Source organism: Megalops cyprinoides, chromosome 16, assembly GCF_013368585.1.
Source record: "Megalops cyprinoides isolate fMegCyp1 chromosome 16, fMegCyp1.pri, whole genome shotgun sequence".
In the NCBI taxonomy this organism is placed as follows: Eukaryota; Metazoa; Chordata; class Actinopteri; order Elopiformes; family Megalopidae; genus Megalops; species Megalops cyprinoides.
This window is the reverse complement of record NC_050598.1, coordinates 7216479-7240816: the sequence shown is the minus strand read 5'-3', so window position 1 is coordinate 7240816 and position 24338 is coordinate 7216479. Positions and strand designations below refer to the sequence as shown.

The 24338-nt window shown below is 42.7% G+C and overlaps 1 protein-coding gene across 3 annotated transcripts; it reads right to left on the bottom strand.

Annotated features, from left to right (window-relative positions):
* Positions 1 to 378: 378 nt before the first annotated feature.
* On the bottom strand, positions 379 to 23529 carry cd99l2 (CD99 molecule-like 2). 3 transcript variants are annotated; one of them, XM_036547556.1, is made up of 11 exons: positions 23232 to 23529; positions 16195 to 16254; positions 16007 to 16051; positions 15801 to 15905; positions 14409 to 14516; positions 10374 to 10451; positions 8432 to 8503; positions 7971 to 8012; positions 7333 to 7452; positions 5774 to 5839; positions 379 to 4112 (listed from the first exon to the last, which is right to left on the bottom strand). In XM_036547556.1, exons 1-11 carry the CDS (start codon positions 23287 to 23289, stop codon positions 4051 to 4053), a joined length of 816 nt encoding a protein of 271 aa, XP_036403449.1. In that variant the 5' UTR covers positions 23290 to 23529; the 3' UTR covers positions 379 to 4050. The 3 variants fall into 3 exon arrangements, with proteins under 3 accessions (XP_036403449.1, XP_036403451.1, XP_036403452.1); XM_036547558.1 differs by having other exon boundaries at positions 7333 to 7449; XM_036547559.1 differs by lacking the exon at positions 14409 to 14516 and having other exon boundaries at positions 23232 to 23527.
* Between the last annotated feature and the right edge of the window lie 809 nt (positions 23530 to 24338).

Below are 24338 nucleotides of genomic sequence, written 5' to 3'. Positions count from 1 at the left end.
ACATACCATATGGATGTGTCTTCTGATAGGTATTCAATTTTAATTAGGTGTTAATTAGGCTGGTGTCCTCCTTTCAAGTGATTGTCATGCAGTATATGGGATTTGCAAACAGTATATGTGCACAACGCACCCAATGTGCGGTTAAACTTTTTAAGTGTGTCTGCATAAATGTGATTTCGACGTTGTGAGGTTTTTTTTTTATTTTTATTTTTTGACTGAACTGGTTACTTTTTTTCTTTTATGGATGTTGTCCCTGGTGTGTTTGTGGTGTAAATCAAAGCCCTCATGTGCCATAACTTTTACACATTTTTTGTTGAAAACTTCAAACATTCCACGAACAAAAATAAAAACTCAAAACATGAGCGAGTCTCCAGAATTCATTTTTTTTTATCATTTTATTGGGTTTAATTGTATTCACTGCTCTCCTCAAATATAACACCAGTGAGTTACAGTACCAGGATTGATAACAGACATTCAGACCATCAGGAACAGCAAGCCTTCTGTTAGTGCCGACCACTAACAGCCCCTCTCAAACACCACCCATCGTTCCCTGATGTTAAAAATCGTCCAAGATTCGGAGAGGTTTGCCTCTGAGGATCGTGTTTTGTTCTCGTGAGGAAGTCCACACTTGGGTTATCAGGCACTGACAGGTGAAGCTGTGAGGGTTTTTCAATTTTTTTTCATAAAGGCAACAGGAGGAATCCTTCAAGCAGCGAAGCGAGAGCCTCGTATTGATCTAAGGGTTCATAGTGATTGCGGTGAAGTTGACGAGGTTACTTAAGCAAAAGTACAGATCCAGGAACGGTGACTTGAGGTGATGGCGGTGAGGTTACAAGATTAGGCTACTTCAGCATTAGCTCAGGTCCGGGATTAGGGACCTGCCTCCTTCAGGGGAAGGAACTCCTTCCTTCAGGTCCAAACTGCAACTCGGTTACACATCAGCTTCAACAGCAACCCAAACAGTGAGAGAAAATCTCCAACGGTATTTTCCCCATCCAACGCATCTTACTACTCTACACAGGAAAACCCTCGGTCATACAGGCTCACGACGGCCGACAAAACGGCCGGCAGGCCAGCTTCCATTTGGTCCTCATTAAAAAAAACGGAGCTCAGTACACGCCAACCATCGAGCGCAACTTCAGACTTGTCCACAACGCACGCACTCACAGACGACCTCAGCCGACCTTACCGCAACTGAGGGAGGACAGAACGGTTCAGAGCCTACACAACACTGTTCCCTCTGCATCCAATCGCTATTAGTACACAAACATGGAACACCTTTACTCTTTACACACACACCTACAGCCCCCCCCCTCCTCCACACAACCCTTCCTCTGTTACGAGTTATATCCATACAATGTCCATGTGCGGGTCTGTGTAGCCAGTGGATTCATGACCATCCATTTAGACACTAAGCCACAGATAAAATCATCCATCCCACATCAAAAATGCCAGTTCTACTAATCCGACATGCCATTTCCTGTAGGTTGAAATGACTGGCTGTTTTAAGATGCAGACGCGCTGGAGACACCTGCAGGCAGGTGAGCGTGAAACGTTTCAAAGGACCTCCTCCCGTTAACGGCTCAAACAACTAAACTGAGGTTATATGTATAGAACGGATGTAAAGAGATATGGTTTAAGCCAGTGATTCCCAAATCTTTTACCAAGTACTAAGTAAACCTTTTACCATATAGACTAATGCCACTCCTTCTGCCCCTAATAGTGTAATATAATCAGCTTGATTCAATAACTGCATGCCAACTGGATGCAAACTGCTTTCTTGCACTTAATATCTTACTTTTTTATTTTTCTATTATTATACAGATAATATATGTGTATAATTTCCAGTTACTATAGCCTACACATAGTATATGTGTATAATAATAAAAAAATGTAGTTTAAAACAGTGATCAGCACACTGTAAGAACAGGTTTCGAAAAAAAATAATTAATAGTTATTAATTGATGTAACTATGAAAGCATGCATTGTTATAAAGACCCACCCTTACAGTTTTTGTGTACTAGTTCATGAGTTTGGGAACCACTGGTCTTAAATGAAAACACTGAATTCGATTGTTGTAAACGTGCACTTAAAGCTGTACTTTAAGGGTAAAATGACTTTTTGGCAATGCCAAAACAACTTCACATTACAACTGTCTCTCGGTAGTTTCGAAGCTACATCTCAGTTAGATCTAGTACCAGTAAAACATTTCACGGACACAAAGCAACGCACAAGAAGATGCAAAAACGATCCCTCGCTGCAACATCTTTGGTGTTAAATGCTTCGTTACAAGCAGCTTCAAATCCTTCCTGTGACTGCGGGACAATGGTGCGTGAAAACGAGTAGGCCTACATTCGGTAAAAAATTTGGTGAATGCGTCTTCGACCGGCTTCCCTCCCCCCGTGGTGATTTCGTGCCATAGCCAGCATGACAGAAACGTTACGCTGAAAAGGAGGCACGACAGCGGTAGTGTAGTAACTGCAGTAACTGTGGCTGCCAGGAGTCGCGTAGGAAGCAATGCGCTGAGACGTCTTCAAAAGGGATCGCGGTTCGGCCACAAATCAAAGGCTACGACAAGCGAAATAAAATTCGAATGTATAATTATTATCTCGAAGAAAACACTTCGAAAAAATACCATCAACACTGCAACTACTTATAAGTGAAATGGCTAGGACCGACTCGATATCACAAATGCCCATATTCAGCTATAAAGAGGGGAACGACACAGCTGCATACATACATAGAAAAAGAGAGTATAAGAACATGTTCACGAAGCTAGTCATGTAAAAACACAAACTTTCTAAAGCGGCAATGTACAAGCATCGATCGCAAATACATTAAACAACCCACTCACAATAAAGCAACTTACAATCTCATATTATTAGCCTGGTTGCATGAGAGGTTACCATTCAAGAATATAAAAAACAAATCTAAGCTAACACAGAACTACTTAAGTATGTCAACAGATACTTCATGTCTCCGCTACATTGTTATCTAACACTTCAGCTACACATTCAACTGACTTTCCTTCTCAACACTGGAATTCTAAAACTGGTATTCCAACAACAATAATGTACAGACCGAGAAGATATACGTTTCCCGTTACAATCACATTTTAAGACACACAGTATAATCTTCTCTCCAGTTAGTGGCTAAACAGCTTTAGTTGTATGTCTTTTAAATTAGTCTTTTTTAGTTTCCAAACGTCAATACCACAAAGGCTAGGCACACAAACCTAGCTATTAGAGTACAATGCCTTTCAAGAACACAAAAACATCCTTACAAAAGAACATAATATCAAATCAAATAGCTTATGTGGCCTAATAAAAGTTACAAAAAAGAACATCTGGCCTAACTATCCAAGGACCCCTGAGCTATCCTATGCTTAGCCAGATAAAAAGGCCTGATATTCTTGGGGCTAGACTTACAAAGGGGTAATACATTTATCAAAGCATGGATGAGCAGCAATTTAGAGAGAGCTGGAAGTGGACCTCAGAACTCTCATTTCATCAACAGCCACAGGGCAAAGGCTTCCACCTTCTCCGTGTCCGCCCATGGAAGTGGAGTCCTAGGCCCCGCCCTCTTGAGTGTCAATCCGCTGGGTGCTGCGATTGATTGACAAGGCTCTAAAGACCCCGTCTTGATTATCTCCTAAAAAAAAGGAGGGGAAAAAACATGGGGGGAGGGAAGAAAGGGATTGGACACATCCCAGAGCGTCCACAGGAAGGAGACATGACTCCCCGGTCCAAAGCGGTGCACGTGAGAGACTTCAGTCAGGCGGTTTCTTTCAGTACAGTGTAAACAGGAGTATGATTGGTGTTGAACAGTCAAATAAATCTGCTGATGTGCACAGTTCGTGAGGGGACGGGGGCTGGCTGGATCTTCGGTGGAGAGGGGCAGGGGGCGCTGTGTAGTGGAGGGGGGTGAGGGTGGGGTGTCTGCCCTGTGGGACGATGCAGGGGTATCCTGCCCTCTTCACCAGGGGTGGGGGCAGGGTGAGGGTGGGGTGAAAGGAGAGGTGCAGGGGGGTGGGGGGGCAGGAGTGGGGGTTTACAGTGTGTTTTCGTTGTTGGGAGGTTCCGCATTTGCGGGCTGGAGAAGAGTCTGCTGGGCTGAGACAGAGAGAACACAGGAACAGAGTCATCATCTGAGAAACTTTTTTATTACAAACATTACCAGAAAGACCAGAACCAGAGCTACAAAGCAGACAACAGGGCTACAATCTAACCAGTTAACTGAACTCTGCCACCCCCTCTCTGGGCAGGAAGTCAGTAATTAAACAGTTTCTGTGGATCGCCCAATTTTCCCACTCATATCACATAGGGCAAACGCAGTGTGCATTTTAGAAGAAAAAAATGTAATTTTAAGGTATAAATGTACTGTGTCCAGCACTAAGTGAAAAGGCACTTAAAAGGTGTGGTGAAGGGGTGACTACTGGCTAGCCTGCCAGACTGCACAGGAGCACAGTAATACTGGCTGAATTATTGAAGGCACTTAGTGAAACTCGCCAGTGCATGAAACACACTCACTCTGCTGTGACAGGACTAGATGCCACATTTGACGCCTTTGAGCCAATCCCAGACAAGTGCCGGGTTTAACAGGCCACACCTTAGAAGGCAGTCCCACTCCTGTCAACAGCATCCCCGTGTACTACTGACATGGAGGACTGAAAACTGCTACTGGGTACTCCCAAAAGCAATAGGACAACCCTGTCTACCGCTGCGTTTGCCCCTTGTTGTACTATTTAAAGCTCCTACAGCAAAAGTACAAATCTTTAGAAAGATCACAGTTTTGTGGTAGCAATATTATTAGCATGGTTATTATCCCAGAATGCCCCCTCTACTTTTTCAGGGGGTTTAAAAGTGAGAACAGGGTGTCAGAGTATGCTTTCAGGAGCAAAGACAACCATCTGTCAAACCAAATTGGTTTTCTCCAGTAATAAAGCCACAGTATAAAATTACCCACAAACCCACTGTGCAACAGGGACCTTTCCAATGCCCTTATCCCCAGGACGCCACTCAGATATTATACTTTGTGGTGAAGGGTTAAACCAACCAGATTTACAATGACATGTGCTATTGACTGAGTGTTGTCTAGGCCTCCTGAAATTGCTCTTTAAGTTATAAACCCTGTATACTGAGGGACAAAAAATAAATGGGAAACGTAACAGGGCCAGTCTTCTACACAACAGGGACCATTTACAATGGGATTTTAAAAACTCCTGCGGGACACTGGTGTGGCCAGGCAGCTTTGAGTCCTGAAGAGCCAGGGTAGCAAATCCAACCCTATAACAACTAGGAAATAATCACAGCCATAGGAAACAGGCACTAGATGGCTCTACAGGAGGGGAGTTGCCTACCTCTGTTCAGCTACCTATTAATCCAAAGAGCTATCATTACTTACACCTCCTTGCTTAATTTACAGAATACCTCACTCCTTCATGGGTTAGCGCTTGCACACTTCACGAAGAAGAAGATTTTATTCACATCATCAATTACACAGAAAAAGCATTTTCTCCAAATACCACTTTCTCTCGCAAGTCGTTGACATGGCTTCAAAGACGAACTCGTTCACTCCCGACTGCCATTACAAAATGAGGGGTGCTCATTCGGGTGATTGTCAGGAGCCATCGTTGCTTGTTTAAGAAACCCTGCCCTTTGTTCCTGGTTCCTTTGGCAGCTCTGATCTCTGATCAGTGCTTGTGCAGATTAATGAGCACAGGTTTTGGTGAGGGGGATGGGGTGCTGTGGAGGAGCATGTTACAGGCCGTTACCTTGGGGTTCCTGGGAAACAACGGCTTCTGGGTTCTCGCCCTTCTCCGCCTCCGCGTTCAGACCCTCTGTGCCGGGGAGAGAGAGGGAGTGAGGGACACAGAGTAATGGCAAGTTCATATCAGCACACCCTGAAACTTGCAGCCCTCCTGCAACTGCCTTGCCTTGTGTACCTGTGTGTAGAGTGTGGCTGTGTGTATGCAGACACATGGAATTATTTGCATTTTCACTGTGTGGACCAGATAGATGTCATCACCCTGAGACAAATCAGGTAACTGGGGGAGGTTTCAAAGCATTACATTAAATGGTCATCTCAAAACCAGGGGGATAGGGGAGGTTTCAAAACAATCCTGAAGGACAGGCCTTTACATTTAAAGTATTTATTTGTTTCAAAGACTTAAGTTTTACTTAAAGCTGCCTGCTCCTCGGACATTACATGCTCTCTTTCACTTCCTCTCACAAGTACAAGTCCCCTCCATGGGGATTACAGCGTGTGAGTGTGTCCCCATTTCATCATTTTAAATGCGCTCAAAGCCTGAAAATGCTTTCCACGTGCTTCCCGAATTACTGGGGATGAAAGGGACTGCATTAGGAGCAGAAGGTGAGCAGTCATTCGGCAGCATGTTTGAGCCAGGACAGGGCATGCCGGCACTATTACTAACAGCTTCAGTGTCTCTGCGGACAGTGCATCGTTAAACACCAGGGGGCGCTACTCCTACCTGTGTAATTCATGCAAAAATGGCATTTGTTTTCCTCTCATAAAGCGCCCTGTTCCACCCATTTTTCATGCAGATGAGATGGGGATTCCTCGCAATGTATAAAATACTGCACCATTACACCTTCAGCGAACAGGAGTAAATTACATATCTGTTAGCAAACAGATTACTGTCGCAATGCACTGTGTGAAGGAATACCCTTCACTTTAGAGCAGAAATACTGGATGTAAGTGAATTCAGAAATGTGTAATTTGTTTCAGGTGGTAGTGAGTTTGAGTGGTAGTGAAAAATGACATTTAAGTGTTTGCTTTGAGAATCCTTAGTTTCCATGAGCAAACGTAGATCTCTGTTGTATCATCTTCAGTCTGACTGGAAAACTGGCAACCAGCCACTTCATAACAAGTTAAGTTCGCAGTGTTTAAATACAGGTGTGTGGCTGATGAAGACGGCAGAGATTTGCTGTTGCATGTGACTCTGGTAGTTTCCTAATTTGTGTTGGAGTTATTAATTAAATAATTTGCACTTGTGAAGCACCATCCTTCCCTGGGATTGTGTCCATGGTGAAGCTGGTATACCCTTCTTTTTTGGTAGACCCAAGTGCTTATGGGGTAAAACATTTGTTTTCAGACCCATATTTAATGACTCTGAACATGACACCGTTGTTGTCACATGTATTAGCGCCCCATGAAGACATGACTACCCAGCATGCACCTCACAGGAGTGCACCACACTAAGCTGTTCTGCTCTCTGATACACTGCAGTATGTGCTCAGTATTTAAACTGTGTTTCTACAATGACAATGCAGTGCTGTGGCCTGGTTATGACTGTAGTGTCTCTGGACTTACGCTGTATGCTGAAGCAGAGCTTCTTCTTCTGGTAGGTGATGTAGCTGCTGACCGCGCCCACCAGTGCCATGGCGACGGCGCTGACGATGCCAGCGATGGTGCCAGTCTCAGTCATGTCTGCTGGGGAGAGGAGGCAGAGAGGTCAGAGGTCAGAGGTACAATGAAAGGCCACACCTACAGCAGGGCTCTTTAGACCACACCCTCACCGGCTCTTCATGACTGGTTCCCCTTTTTGTACCTGTTATTATTTACTGGTGTGTGTGGGGTCTCTGATTGTGTGAGAGAGGAAATGTGTGTTTATGTGAATGAGTTAAGGGAGATTTTGGGAGTGCAATTCTATGCGTGTTTGTCAGACACCACCAGGCCTGTACCTCTAGCCCACATGAACAGCAGTAAAGAAAAGTGAATCCATGACAATATTCACAATGACTGTAAGATAACATTTCCTTTGCCTTCAGCGGTCCCTGCTGGCTGTCCTCCGAGTCTTTCAGTTTTATTGTTTGGTGTTCAAGCACTGTAGGCATAATAACTATGTGGATTGCTAATTATTTATCTACACAAATAATGCCGAAAGCCATTCCAATATTTAGCTGTCACAGCAGATGTGAAAAACTTGATTTTTGTCCTGTGGTGCTTACCAGAGCCACCATCGTCTGAGTCTGATCCTCCCCCTCGGCCTCCTTCAGGGATAATGAAACATAGTCAGGGTGCCATGACAACTACCGCTCCATGCTCGGAACAAAGTGTTTTTTCTGGACACTTGCGTGTAAATGTCCACATATGAATATACGTTTCCATTTAATCACTTGGCAGACACTCTCATTGCAAAGTAAGGTAGATTAGCGGATATAATGAAGCCACATGAGCAAAAGTATAAATAAACACCATGCTACAATGACTGATGCATGTGGCATACAATACCATACGTGACATTATAATGTCCAACAATTTGGAAATATTCCCTTGATCAGATCTTATCAATGACATGTATGCATAAACACAAGCACACAAACACACCTGTGTGTGGTCATGCTACACAGGTAGCACAGAAACACTCCTGCCTAAACACATGCCAGTGAATCGTGTCAAGGGACACTACCTTTTCCTTTGTCAGGATTGTAGGCGTCATCGTCTGCCACGCCAGCGAGGTCAGAGTCTGAGAACTGCCCGTCTGGGGGAGAGAAAGGGACAGTGAGAGGGGGTGCTGACAGAGGGTGTCGAGCGGCGACGTCATCTGAGAGCTCCCCCAGAGGGGAGGAGCCTGCTCGTCCGAGAGCATGCAAGAGAGATAGAGGCGGCCTAGGATCAGGGCCTGGAAGAGAACGGGTTAGCCGCTAATGCCATCTGGTGGGAGTTACACTAACTATCCCCATGCTGCAGTCCACTATGAAACTGCCAGGGAAGAGTATCACAGAAATGCTTGGGTGGCGGTTAGTTCGTTGACGAGGGACATGGCTTGGCAGCCTCTGAGGCTTCTTCCCTTCCATCTCCAGTGTGATCCCAGCAGCAGTCCATAACCAGATCAGAACATCTCCTCACAGGAAATTACAAAGGGTCAGAGGGCGGAAGGTGGGTCTTGTTAATGGTGAGACAGGTACTGGTTAAAAGTAAATGCAGGTGGAAGTTATTTTTTTAATCCAGTAGGAGCAGAAACGGAGGGGAGAGAGGACAGCCAGCCGCCATGGCGGTGCAGGCAGGTGGGGTTTCTTACCACTGTTACCTCCTCGGTTGTTGGGTCTCCCGTCGCCCCTGCCCCCGCTCCCGAAGCCTTTATCTGACAAGCACACGACATCCCATCAGCCACGCCCCCAAATCAAGCACACTGGAACCGCGGTCCCATGTCCAGTCACCCCAGCGGAGGGGGGGAGTGGTGACACGTCTCTGCTGCTCGACAGCACACCAGTGCTGAGCGATATGCGTGGAGTACATGGCACTACAACGGCACAGTTGGAACGCAGTGGTTGAACCACTGAACCAGGTGAGAAACCTGACCCACATAAGGTACTACTCCTACTACTGCGATGGCGACGTTGGGACAGAGTGGTAGAACCGCTGAGCTGAGGTGATGTTCCTCAACTGCCATGGGATGACCCCTGCCCCATCAGCAGGTTACAGAATGCATGTAAAAATGCAAACATGCTGTCAGGAAATGCTGAACAATGTCACAGGGGTCACAGTGTTAGTGTTCATTAGTTCATTAGTAGCATGATGTCTTCACTGTCCAATTAAAAATGAGAGGCGTGATCCAACGTATGAAAATTATGCATAATCATCCCAATATAAAATATTATCACCATGGAGCTGCATTACAGGCCCCTTAATAATACACTTTTCTTCCAGTTACATTTTTGGAACGAATATGAAAGTTTCTGGAGTTGTACGATAAGTAGCCCTAAAAAGATCTTGTGGTCTGCTACTACTGAAAACTCCAGCCATTGGAAATTTCCCCCAACTGCAGGGTGAGTTGGTTCATATCAGAGCATTACTCTGAACCTAACAGTGACTGTTCCCAATTAATGTCTGTCTCCAACACAAATTCCTGAGGGTGTCTTTTATGCGTATGAGATATAAGTACATCCAGTGCAATACAATAGTTATAAGTCACTATTATGTGCCTTGTCATTGTTTACTCTTGGAAGGCTCAACATGTTTTTGTACAAATTATATAGCAATCAGACTTGATAATACAGTGTAATGAAGTTGTTTTCACCATTTACAGGATTTTTTTCAGCAGTAGCCAGTGATGATGCTGTAATTGTAGACCAACGGATCTGGAGGATCATTTTTTTCCTGGGTCTGCTACTCTAATCACAGCCTGTTGTTGATAACCTCCACCACCAGATGGCAGTGGACTGTGGCAGAGATCACAGCCAACACATACTGTACGTGCCCATGCAAACACACAAACAGCCACTTCATTTCATCTTGAGAAATGTGGGCTCAACAGCCCAGTCTCTGGTCTGGAAAATATTCATGGATCGAGCTCTTATCACAGTACGTGTCAATATCTCACAGCCCCCAAGCCTTAGAAGTACACTAACCTCCTTTGCCGTTCTTGTCCTTCCCTCCAATATCGTTGTTTGTGTCCAGAGCGTCAGACAGGTCAAGTTCATCCCCACCTGAGTGGGAGTTGGGAGAGGTTAGCCAGTGTTGGCAAACACATTCTTCTTTGTGGCTCTGATCACAAAATCAAGAAGATTAGATCAGAGCTGAGTGCCGACAAAATGACATCTGCAATGCCAATGCGGAATGATCAAAGAAACATCACCTCTCTCTTCCATACTAGAATGAGTAAAATTCCATAAGTTCCACCTGCGTATCAGCTGCTTCCTGCATTTTAGTTACCAGGGGGATTTTCAGAAAATAGCTTTATATGCCAGAATTTACAGTAATCCAATCAGTCAACAGTTCTCTTCCAAGGTTCTCTTATTGTGAGCAGTTAGGCACACATACTGAGACATAGGAGAGCACTTAAGCTTTGAAAATGCATTCTAAAAATAAATAAAACTTAAAAATACCAATAAAACGTTGCCTGTTCATTGTTGTCAAATCAGACTAATCCAGTGTTGTGTGTGTAAAGGTGTTTAAGCACATTTACACACACCGATTAATCTCCAATCAAACATGCAGGATCAAAGATAAGGATAAGGTTAATTCAGCTTGTGTCAGTTGCCTCCTTCAGTTGTTTCAGAGAAGCCTACTAATGAGATCTGAGCAACTACTGGAGAAATTGTGATGTCATACACACACAATGGACAGAGACTAAACATGACCAATGGGAGGAGCTTTATCCTCTGTATCTGGACAAGATGGCAGTGAAACATCTGTACTTTTGAAAACCCGGAGCTTTGCATTCCCGATCAACACAGAGAATGCAACTACGTACCACATGCAAACAATGTTGCATGCTTTCCTTTAAGACAGTGACAACATATTCAGGATTTACAGAGAAAACATATAGTATATTCCAGAATATATTTTAATATTTTCCAGAATTTGCATTTGAAATTCAGCCTCAGATTTTTAAAATCTGTTAAGGGTTTGTGGGTGCCCAGTTTGGGTGGAGGCAATGGCAGAACATCGCTTCTTTGAGAAAAAAAGTCAAAACATTTGCATCTCTGTAAATGCAAAGGAACTACAGTGCAAATATTATGTAAACACACATTACTTCAGCAGCTTATGTAACATATACATAGTCTTAGTAGGATTCACGGTTTATTTTGGTCATGTGATGTTCCCTTGATTCAAACTAGATGCACCGTCCAAACACTTGCTAATTTGTGTGGAACTCCTTTTACAAGCTGAAACCTACCTCAATTAAACTTAATTCTGAATACGAATTAAAGTGCATCTCTCAACCATCAAAATTACTTTCACTGTATTTTGTGGGGAATATGGAGAAAAACACTTATATTCCTCAGACTAACAGAAGGTAACCTCAAGTGGTCATATCTGCAGCTGTGCATTGCTGAAGACATTTTTCCTGAAATAACTGCAAGGTCCAACAACACAGAGCATTTCAGAAATTAAATGAAAGCATATTGGTGGGTGTGACATTACAGAGGAGTCAAACAATATCACTGTGATTAGAAAGCAGTTTCACCCAACAGGTGAGTCCTGGTGATGAAAACACACTTTGAGTGCCGTTGGCCTCACGTTTGTAGAGGATCACAAGTTCAGGTTAGTCTAAAGATTTGGCATATAACAAGGAAATCAAATGAAGAAATCCCCCCAGACCCAGCTGCATTTGTACAACAACTGAACACAGCATAGTTACAGTGTAATTACACAACGTAATATGCCCATTTAAAGCGAGGTCCTTCCATTTTGTGGTCTGATTCAGTAACCCCCCTCCGTTTTCCCCAATTCTGGTCATGCCACTGGCACAAGACACCAGGACACTTGTGATTACTATGGAACAGCTTGGACCTCTAACAGTGATAGCACCACGTTTCACATGCAGACAGGGACAGTGTGTTTTCACACGCTTGGGTTCCATACACAGATAACTGGAGCATGACCACAGTTTCTGCAGCCTCATCATCCACAGCTGCAAGAGCAACTACAAATCATCTTTTTCTTTTAAGTTCACAAAGGAAAAGTGGCCTCTTGGTCAACTGCAACCAAAGGCCTAAGAGACAGCAGTATTAGTATCAGCAGTAGGAGTGGTAACAGTAGCGCCTGATATGAGAGTTTTTAGAGATGAATCTCTTTAAAGTAGGGACCATCAGAAGGTGTTAATGCCAATGCGGAATGATCAAAGAAACATCACCTCTCTCTTCCATACTAGAATGAGTAAAATTCCATAAGTTCCACCTGCGTATCAGCTGCTTCCTGCATTTTAGTTACCAGGGGGATTTTCAGAAAATAGCTTTATATGCCAGAATTTACAGTAATCCAATCAGTCAACAGTTCTCTTCCAAGGTTCTCTTATTGTGAGCAGTTAGGCACACATACTGAGACATAGGAGAGCACTTAAGCTTTGAAAATGCATTCTAAAAATAAATAAAACTTAAAAATACCAATAAAACGTTGCCTGTTCATTGTTGTCAAATCAGACTAATCCAGTGTTGTGTGTGTAAAGGTGTTTAAGCACATTTACACACACTGATTAATCTCCAATCAAACATGCAGGATCAAAGACAAGGATAAGGTTAATTCAGTTTGTGTCAGTTGTTTCAGAGAAGCCACTACTGGAGAAATTGTGATGTCATACAAACACAACGGACAGAGACCAAACATGACCAATGGGAGGAGCTTTATCTTCTGTATCTAGACAGGATGGCAGTGAAACACAGTATGTGAAGTGAGGACTACACATACACATATTAGGGTTCTGCGGTGACGTGACAGGCACACCAGTGGCATCCGCCATGGACAAGAATGAATGCATATAATAACTTCAGTTTTTAAAAAAAGTATGCAGTGTGAAACATTCCTGATTTTGGTTTGTTTACGGAGGACCCCTGGAATTGCTTTTACATATGTGTATTTAGTGTATGTGTGCGTGCGTGTGTGCACAAAGAACCCTAAGTCATGAAACCAGGCATCAGACGTGGCTTTATGCTTGTTCATTGTTTTCTACAACAATGTGGCACTTAAAAGGAATTTCTCATTTTCCCATTAACCTCATTCACACGTCTGTGAAGTGTCACCATGTATACTTAACCCAATACTGAATACAGAATACAGAATCTTGTAGATACTATGAACATAAACATCAAAGGTGGAGTCAAAACCAAGTCAAATTAAGAATAATGGATTCACTGTTCTTGTTTACTATTCATCCCTTTCTATTTTCAGCCAGGTTTTTTTCATTACTCCAGTAGTTTTGTTATTTTGTTATTCTCATCAGTCCGAGCATGGCTAATGCGTGCTGACTGTGTTACACTCTCACGCCCATGTGTCACATGCTAACGCTAATATGCTATCTGTGTGTCAACTAAATCTCTGATGTCCTTCTTTATGGCTCCTTGGATGTTAGGTACACCGTGGCTACCATGTGATTGATGTAATGAAGTTTTTAAAAGAGCAAACAACCACAAATGGTTAACTTGGAGGCTTGTAAGTTACATACTTAATAGCTCTGCCAGCACAAAATGCCATTAACATTCACTGACTACTGGTGAAGTTGTGTTCAGTTGACTAATCTTACAATAGTACACTGAGTGTAATGAGGGAAATATCACTAGCTAGCTAACATTGGTGAATGCACACTACAGAACCCAAAAACAGGAGTCATCAGGTAGTAACCAGACTGCACAGCACAGCACAGCTGAGAGATCCACAGATTTTTTTCTCAAAAGAAATGGATAGAATTATATGCTTATCTGCTTATAACTGCTTATCTGCACACCAGACTATAAAACAGTGAATTATGATTTTACTGTTCATCATTGATTTTTGCAACCCTTTTCATAGATATTTGACTCATTTTATTTGGTCCACTCAATGAACAGCAGCAGCCTTTCTTTGTTGCAGTGCAGCACGGTGGAGGCAGGTGCTGTGACGTCACATGCAGAGCCCTAATATGAGGGGGGTGATCCACACCGGGACAGAACTGAATCGGTACCGACCAGGTTGGGGCCTAGAGGGCCGGCGCGTGGGTCTGGGCGCTCTGGTTGTGGTGCGGGGCAGTAGGCCCGGCCGGACCGTGGGTGCAAAGAAATCTTTCTCGTGGAGATCTGTCAGCGAGCGCTAACTGGTTAGACAGGTCTGGCAAGTCATCAAACAGTCTCAACACTCTACTGCTGGAGAGGGGTCCGGTTGCAGGGGGCACACTGAGGCCACCGGCTGGAGGTCTCACAGTCTTAATGCTAAATGTCGAGATTGTGTTCAGACCTGATAAAGATCTTGTAACCTTATCCCTAACCTTAAACGTTTTCCCCCTTTATATGAACCTGATCTGGTCTGAACACAATAATGGCATTACAAAAGCTGTGAATATCATATCCTGTGGCTGTAGGCAGCTACAAAGCAAGCTCAATCTTTCAAGTCAGCAGCCCAATATACTGGCACTGCTGAACCAGCTTTATCCTGCTTCTGGAATACACTTTTCTTCACACCAACACTTACGGGGTTGCACTACCAGAGTTAGGCCTTGTGGACATACATACATAGCCTTGGTTATGTTCAGCAGGCAACTCTCTAGGCAAAAATTCATATGTGGTTGACAGAATCTAAGGTCTAGATAAATTTTAAACATGCTCCGTTAACTTTCGGCTTCAAACTCCTCTAACGCTAGATCTTCCCATTAGCACCATTGCAAAACATTTTGTGAAATTTTTTGCCAGTGCTTCACAAGATCGACAATTTAAATTTTTACATCCAGCCCCGGGGGTGTGTTCTCTTCGGCAGACAATCAACAGACGTACGACATAAGAGAGTTAAACAAGAGTATCACACTCAATGTTTAATGTTAGAAGAACAACATTGTGAATAACATTGTGACTCCACCCCTACTCTGAAATGGCACTACTAGATGGATTATTGGGTACCAGCACACAGAATGTTAATAGTGAGCCAGAAAACCAGAACATTTACAGCTTCAACATAGGAAGAGACACAACTTTTAAGGTGAAGCACAGGGAGCTGGGGATTTGGTCCACATATAAATCTTGGTGGTTCCAGTTTTCGGAATGTAACATGCAAAGATGACTTGCAGTTTTTTGTTTTCGTTTTTTTTTTTGTTGTTGTATTTTCATGCTTCTTCCAGCCTGCTTTTGGTAGTTGCCATTTATGCATTTAGCTCGTCACCTCTGTAGCAGCACTGACTAAGCCTACATAAGAGCATGGGACAGGCACATGCAAATCTCTGATACAGTCACAGCTACCGTGACCATTTCTCACACCACAACCTACAGGCTCCTGAGTTGCTGCCTATCCATTGACTAAGCACTGCAGCGTCCTATCTGGGGAACCCAAAGACCCCTTCCATATTCGGGGTGCACAGTCACCTTCCCGCTTACCTGGCTGGGGTTTGGGCTTGACTGACTCTTTGGTGGTGGGAACCGGGACCGGAGCCTTGGTTGTGGGATTCTCAGCTGGACCTAATGCTTTGCTTAAATCAAAATCTGCAGGGACAGTAATGTCATTTGATTAAGTGTCATTCAATAATCACACATTTCAAATGCCTGCTTGAGGGGAGAAGACAAAGAAGAAAGAGAAGGCTTACCATCGTCATCATCGCCTGCCGGGTCAGGATTGGGCTGGGGAGTTGCTGTTACAGAGAGGAAACGCATTATTAAGCATCTCAGAAACCCCTGAGTAATATTTCTGTGCTCCATAGAGTGGCATGTATAATATTCCACACACACTGCCCCTGCCAAAGGTGGCTACACCCCCTTGCTCCATCTTACGTACGTGGTGGGGTTGGCTGGGAATCATCAAGGGCATCTAACAGAGACAAATCCTGGGACAGGGCTGCAAATGCAAGAACAAAGAAGTTAAGCATCTCTCCAAAAAACCCCAATATTAGCAGACTGAATGCCATGTCTTTTTAATCAGTATTCTCCCTCTAAATCCATGGGGTCAGTGGCCGGTGGTCCACCTGGCCTTGAAAAGTGCCAGACCTATAAGCTCATTAGAAAAAAACACATTTTCAGGGGAATCCTTATGATTATGTCTGGTGTGAGCACCAAGTCAGCTCCCACATAAAAACATCAGCTTCGCGTAACACAGACTGCACTGGCCTGATCCACTCACGTTGCCATGGGAACAGCGTATTTGGGGGGGCGTGGTCATACAGCCATGCGAAGAACTAAAGCTTCAGATCCAGACAGATTCCAATCTTTCCAGTGACAATTAGGTGAACAAGCACACACTGTTATATGTCTCCTCTAATTGAATCATGGCTTTCAAACGTAGGTACTTAGACTCATAAATACACAAAAAGAATATTCCGTCTGCAGTAAGATGATATCCAGAATAAACTGTATGGAAATCGTAGAAGCATATCAGAAATTTAGGCTAAATTAAAGGTAACTACTTTGAAGGTATACAACTGAAAGCCTAAATAGGAACAAATTAAACTGCAGGCATTGAAGACTGGCACAATGCATGAAGGTGGTAGGTAGTTCTTGAAGACCATAGCTTTCAGAATGCCTTTCAGATGTTCCAGTGATATGGATGCTGTCCACAGCAATAAGCCCAAATGCTAACTGAAGGGACTTCTGATCTCACAGTTTATACAGTAATCACAGCTTCTGAATACCAAGCCAGCCAGCTCACTAAACTGTGGTTCAATCATTTGAGGCGTTTTGTTTGTTGAATAGCTAACCTCAGTAGCCCAGGCGGGACAGCTATGTAGCTAGCTAGCTAATTGTAATGTTAAACTCTTTACTCTGCTTTTCACTCTTCTGTGCTACTCAGAGAGGAGTGTAAAAAAGTAAGAACAGTGCACATGTTCTAAGAACTTCCTGGGAGGATTTCCTGTGTGGCTGAATTACTCTAGCTCAGCTTTTTCATTTTGCACGTCCCCCACAGGTGTTGACTTCAAGAAAGCTTGAGGATTTTTGTTGGCAGCGTCTTATTTGCAGTTCATTTTCACAAAGTCACAGGTTGCTAGTATATCCTGAATAAGATGTTGCCTGGTTTTTCACATCTGATCTCAGTCTAGACAGCACCAGATTACATCATGATGCATTGCGATGTCAGTCCATATATTTCATAACACTAAGCATTGTGACATAATTACTTTATAATGATATCATCTGTGTCGCATGTCATTGTCTAGAATCTGGGAGTGGCCCAGAGCAGAGCTGAGCACGGCAGCTGATGGCAAGAGTCCACAGAAAATGGCACAGATGCAGTTCAGGAGGGAAGCATCTGATCCATTTTAATTAATTTACTTAGCTTAACCCTCCTTCAGCCTCCCAAGATGATCTTGAAGCGCTACATTTGTCGCTAGGTGCTTTCAGACAAAAAAAAGGTACACACAGGGTCTGAGGAAACACAACAAAGAATACTCCACAATACAGACCTCATTTTTCTTCACATACAGATTGATCTTGGAGCGGTACTAGTTCACTTACTCAATTGAATAGGGAGTGTCTTTGTTTTTTAAAATCTTCTAGAAAAAAGAGCTGGTACAATCACTTTACTTTAATTTCACTTCACTCTTTAAACGAAATGCCCATTCAGTTTCTCTCTGCCGTTTACTGCTCCTCTAATCCATTTTCTTTGATTTACCAGCTAGTTTTTAACCTACTTTTTTAACCCTCAAAGGGTAATAACTGTGTTTAAGTGGATAAGTGAAACACAATACTCTTCACTCTTTTAAACAATTTTTTACTGCAGTAGTCGCAGGTCCCAAGTCAATCAGTCATAAAGATGATAAGTCACACCTCTAGGTATGTAGCTGTAGGTATGTAGCTCAAGGTAGTACAGCCAGCAACCTAAATGACCACCTTTAGTGCAATCAAGCCATGTTCTCCATGACAGACCAAAGTTTTTTTGAGGCACTACGGATGGTGTTCAGTTCTAGATGTCCTGTTTTCCAATACACACATCTTAATTTAAATTAGAGTGACACTCGCTAAACACCAGCACATCTGATAAAAAACTGTCAGAATACAGCTACACCGCACCTTGGCCTAAGCTTAGCTTTCATCCAGTGGCTCCATTCTCCTTTTTCCTTTTACAGTGCCTCTACAGAGGGCACGAGAGAAAGACAGAAAGGAAGTAGTGACTATAAGGAACATATGCATCCATACATAGGCAAATCATACTGATTTGACACCTGTCAGTTTGATTCATCTTATTATTTCTGATGATGCCATATCTTTGGCAGCGTGGTAGAAGGGCTGGGTGTTTCCTCCACCCAGCATAATCGAAGCAGAGCTAATGGACTAATGAGCATCTCTCCCATCCCTTTGCTCCCTACTTCTTCTGTGTACCCTGGAACACAGGCTGGAAAATGAAGTCAGTTCTCATGGGAAGAGCAGACGGACAGAGGCCCTCAGCACCAGCTGGGATTTAAATCGCCGGCCTTCTGATCAGTCCACATCCCTGTGTCCCTGATTACTACTGTAAACAACACCGCTTCCCTCCTCCAGCACTTGGCTGCTGTGCATCTCCATTTAGGTCACAGCCGGGATTAGAACTGCTGCTAAGAACACCGCGGTCTCTACCAGGAAAAGAGCAGAGCACCTCTGTCACATGACTCTTTACCCCCAACTTTGGGGTGCGTTTCACCGCTTCCACAGCGGCGCCACCCCATTTCCAACTGTGTTCGACCTTTTCTGCACCGCCTTCATTATCACCCAGCAATGCTCAGGTTGCCTAGGCAACTGAAACCCAGCCGACCAGCAGGACACTCCTTAAATAACTGGTTCAAGTGAAAAAAACTGTTCTGCTCGATGTGTTCTTGTTGACACCTGACACTGTGGACTCCTGTTGATGAGGCAGCATTGTAACAACATTTCACAATGCTAAAATACCCTCTTTATTCCTAGTGGTGAAAGGGACATGTATAATGTATTTTCTGATATGTTTTAGTATTTTTCATTATTACAAGAAAAATGAGAGAACTTTTGGTGCTACCCTTGGAAGTTTTACCACTACAGAGCACCCTTTCTGGTGAGTGAGAGTATAAACTGTCTTCAGATTTAGTGTAAGACATTTACTGATTTCAATTTTTTTAGAAAAACAATTGTTCCAATAAAACTCTAAAAAGTACACACACATTCATTGATTAAAAAAGGGTATAGATATTCTAAAACATAAGAATTTTCTAACTGTCATCCTGTGATGCTGATCGAGCCTGCTTACTAATTGGCTGAATACAGGTATCACAAATCCAAATACCAGAAAGCAAGATGCTTCACTGTTTTTACACACCCACCAAAACTAGCACCAAAGGACAGTTCAGCGACGTTGCCAACCGCTGCGCACAAGCCGCCAGCTGAAAAGCACAATCGCCTGTCGCATTGCATAACATTGCATAATGTTACAATCAATTGGACAAAGCACTAGTGTGTGCTAGAGAATGCAAGCGATCTAACCCACAGAAACTCACTGCCATTACAGACTGAGTTTGCTAAGTTTTTTAGCCCTGCTATCTCAGCAGGAAGGGCTCCCACGGTCCAGTGCTGCTTTTGACAGGAGGTGCTTCCAAACTGGCTTTTACAGAATGTCATTTGTGCCAGATCTCATTGTTTTTCATTGAAATCCCTGCTTGAAAACACAAAGCATCCACCATCTTGAAGCCAGACTTTACCTCGCTTTTGCGCATTGAAAAAAAAAGGCATTGAGTCTATATTGTGCCACACAACAGTGCATCGAACGCCACCAGAGAGATATCCCGGCTAAGCAAATCCATCAAAATATTGAACTTGTTTAGGGGGCAGGACACAGCGCCCGCGTGAAGACCCCCCAATCCATTGCATCCGCTTGCACAAGGCCAAAATTCTACTGTGGAAACACAATATCGCATCTCCCAAATCAAAGTTCACCTAGCCTCATAACTGTCAAACTGTGTTTCCACACACCAGAGCTAACGTCATTGTAGGGTGGATCTGCAAGGTAAGGAATGGATTCCTGCCAGGGTAGGGAAGAAATTACCAAACGGTAAAACAGCAACTGCACCAGCCTGAGCAATCATGCCACAGGAAAAATGGAGGCAACAGAGGGGGCATTGGCAAAGACACCACTGACTACAATGGAATGTCACTGATTGGAGTGGAGGGCATGTAATATTACTTACATTTTTTGATGTTAAGTGTTATATTCTTAATATTATTATTTTTGGAAATTGCTGAAATCATCTGAGTCTAAATATTATAAATACAGCTTATTACTTATTGCTTAATAACAAGTGTTGTTACACAACCCCCAACAGAGGAGAAAGTTTTAAAAAAAGCACAGTGATGAACAGCATGGACCACAGAATGTTAAGCCTGAAACTCTACCAACGATTGGATAAATCCATGAATGCTGAAAAATTAAAGCTGCTTATATTCTTGCTTTAAAACTCTAACCTGATTATTCATTCTGTTAGAACACACCCCTATCTCACTCTTCTTGTTTTGTGAAATTTGGATTTACAGTATTAATAATTCCTGCCACAAAAAAATACTGAACTGCACTGACAAGGGAGTCTAATATGGCATTTACCCAAAATGGCTACAGCCTTGACAGCTATTAGGGTCAGGATGTCGGAGCCATCTTGTCAAGCCAATCAAGGCAGTCAGGGCAATTTGACGGTAGTGTAACCTCTGCAGAGATGGTTGTCAAACTAGCACCATTGTATGCAAAGTCATAATCATGAAACAAAAGATACACACAGATTTAAATACAAAGGTTCTAAATATTTAAGACAATTAAAATCAGGACTGCATATCATTTTAAAACATTTTTGTTTGTGTGTGTTTAAATGATTATTTCATTATTCTTTGGCCTAAACAGCTCCACCAAATAATTTCATAGGTGCCACAATAAAGCCCATGTTCAGCTGACAGGTCAGTCATTTTTTATTTCGCAAAGAACTCACTGGAAACGAAAGGCAATAGTGGGTCTTCGGGGCTTGAGAATAAATAATCAATTATTGAGTTTATTTACGCTCGACACATGGCCTCTCCAATTGATCCAATTACATACAATTAAGGGTGTGGCTCAAAGAAAAAACACAAGCGTCTCCTCACTCCTGAGTCATGTGTCAGTTAAATCCATTTTAAACCCCCCCCCCCCCCCAACCACAGGGCTTCTTAAAGTGGATACAGTGGGAGGAGCTGTGAAGACTATCTAACTTCCTGGCCCATTCACTTCAATTCATTAGGTATTCCCTGACTTCCCATTTATCTCCTCTCTTTGGTCAGGGCCTGAACTGTCCATAAACACAAGTTAGATACCAGGGCCCCTCTCAGCCTCAGAGAGTCAGGTACACACACTGCTGTCCTGGACCTGCTTACCTCTAATACCTGATAATTCTGCAAACCTCTGTACATGTGCTACAGCCTAGCTTCCCCTCTAGTTAGCTTAATTACATTACTTACTCAAATGGATAAAGTAGATTTGCTCTTAAAGTTTTACCTTCGGTTGACGCTGGGTAACTGAGAGGGACATTCTTCAATTTTATTCATCACAAACACTTAAGTTAATTGTATGCGTGTGTGCGGGTTTTCATTTTGAGTAAATTGTTAACATTTTTAAAATAATGTTTTTTTAATTTAACATGTTTGTGTAGGCTAACTCACTGATTGTTCAAATGGAATGCAATCTGTGACTGTGATGTATGGTAATTCTTTAAGAGGGCTATGTGAAACACATTTTCAGTGACTAATTGATTGATTTGTTGATTGACTGATTGTTAATATTATTTTTGAATTATTTACTGAAGATGAAAATCCAACCTTAATTGTCTCTGAATTTATTTTTCCATAAATGTAAGGAGATCTGAGGATTTATGAAAATCAAATAAGACGTTTTTGGTTAATTTTAAATAAATGTTACAGGTTTGAACAGCTTTTCAACTGAGGACATCTTTAACTTCAATTCTCTACAGCCTGGTGTAGATTAATACAGGGGGGCTGGGGTTGTGGATATACCATTTGGCAATCAGCAATAGCAAAAATGCATATTTTTAGTATTTTAGTGCAGATTTTTGTCGTTACCTATCCAAATTTTTTCGTTATGTTTAATTAAATAATCCCAATATTTCACAGCAATGACACAGTTTTGTGTTTTCAATGTTTTTTTAAGTCACGGCTGCAAAATGTGAATTGAATATGAGTATCTATGGATTTTGAGAAAGATGAGCGAGACATATATTTAACAAATTACTTACTAATTATTTAAACTGCAGAATGCATATTACTCTTGGGGTATCTCGTTTTTTTGTCGGTGTCGTTTTATTCTGCAAAATAATCTGTTCAAACACAATTACTTCATGGAGACAACGTCGTTCTCTTTTAAATGCACAAATAGGATTACTGCGTTCTTTCTGGGAAAACTTTCGCATTCGACCAGTATGCGACCTGTCGTTAATAATCAAAGGCGTCTCCGCCTCTTTTCAACCAATTTTGCCCTTTTTACATTGTACCGTTGCCTCCCCTGGAATGCTATACAAATAGAAATCAAGAATCAAGTCGACGGCTTTAAAAATGCACGACAACAACATTTATGTTAAAAATGAGCATTCAAACTCATGTAGACAAGACGTTCCCCACCTATTGTCTGTGTCTGTGGGGGAAAAAAATGCACAGCATATGGATGCGTTCAATGTGCTGCAGCACTAGCTATAATATCTTAACTACAATATTATGTAATGCTGATTTGTATTACAGTTAGTCTACAATTAGTTTTTAAATACCGGTCTGAGACACAACGTAAGAACAGACCCCACATCAGAAAACTGGAGTGGGCTTGTCGCGGTCTCTAACAAAGAGGTGAAAAACGCTTACCTTTCAGTGCCAGGAAAGAAAAGATTGCAAGAAGAGACCATGCTCGATATTTTGCCATAGTTCTGAGTCCAAACTGAGAACACAATCTCTAACACGGAAAAATGATGCAGTGACAGTCGACTGTAATTAATATGTTTTCCGCCGGGCCCAGATGCTGCAAAAGTAGAGGTTTAAAATCTATTTGAAATAGCCCAATGGTAGAGCGACAGTCACACTCTGTACCAGCACAGTCTGCAGCACGCATGTAACGCACGAGAAGAAATGAAAAAACGGCAACATCGAAATCACGCTGGCGCAACGCAGGGCGGATCCTTCCTCACCAGCCCTGCTTCTTTATGGAGGACCGAGGCTTGGTACTCTGTGTGCCTACACTGTGTTTAGCCACTGCGATTGTCTTTTGAGTGTTTTTGCTCACAGTTTTTAAACCTGTAGATAGTTTTTTTCTCTCCTCGCAATTACATGCCGCACTTTTTAAAGGGGCGGCGGTGCCAAAAGTTGCTCGCTGCATATGCTAATGATGATGTGCATGAGATAGCGGAAACTGACGGAGTTAGAACAAGGGGCCTCATTGATTTAATGGTGGTGATATGCACACTACGGTGTGTTAATAGCGTACTTTAACAAGACGTCGACAGAGAATGGAGGCATTAGTCGTAGAGACGTGCTCCACGGCACTGACCACGTTTCTCCTAGAATCCATACATTTTGGCAGACCTGCTGTCCCTTTGTGTCACCCTTGTTGGTATAATTCATCCTTTAAAAATCCCCTTAGATTCTCTATTAAAGTAGCAGTAGCAGAAACGAGTCAATCGCAGTGTGATCAGGTTTCCGTTCAAATGCCATGTCCGAATGAAAAAAAAAAAAAAAGATTAATTCATTATTGTTTGGGAATAACACAACTATGCCACATGCTCTGCTGTTTCAGAAATAAGATTTATCAGAATCTGAGTTCTGTTTTGTTTTGTCACAGTACATTTAATAAATCTGTGTAAATGTGTTTTTAGGTTAGGAGTCTCTTGGAGGAGGGAGAGTCTTTTATAAGTAATGCAAGTCTGAGCGGCGAGGTTTCAGACATGGTGCCCACCCGGCAGCTGCAGCACTGGGACA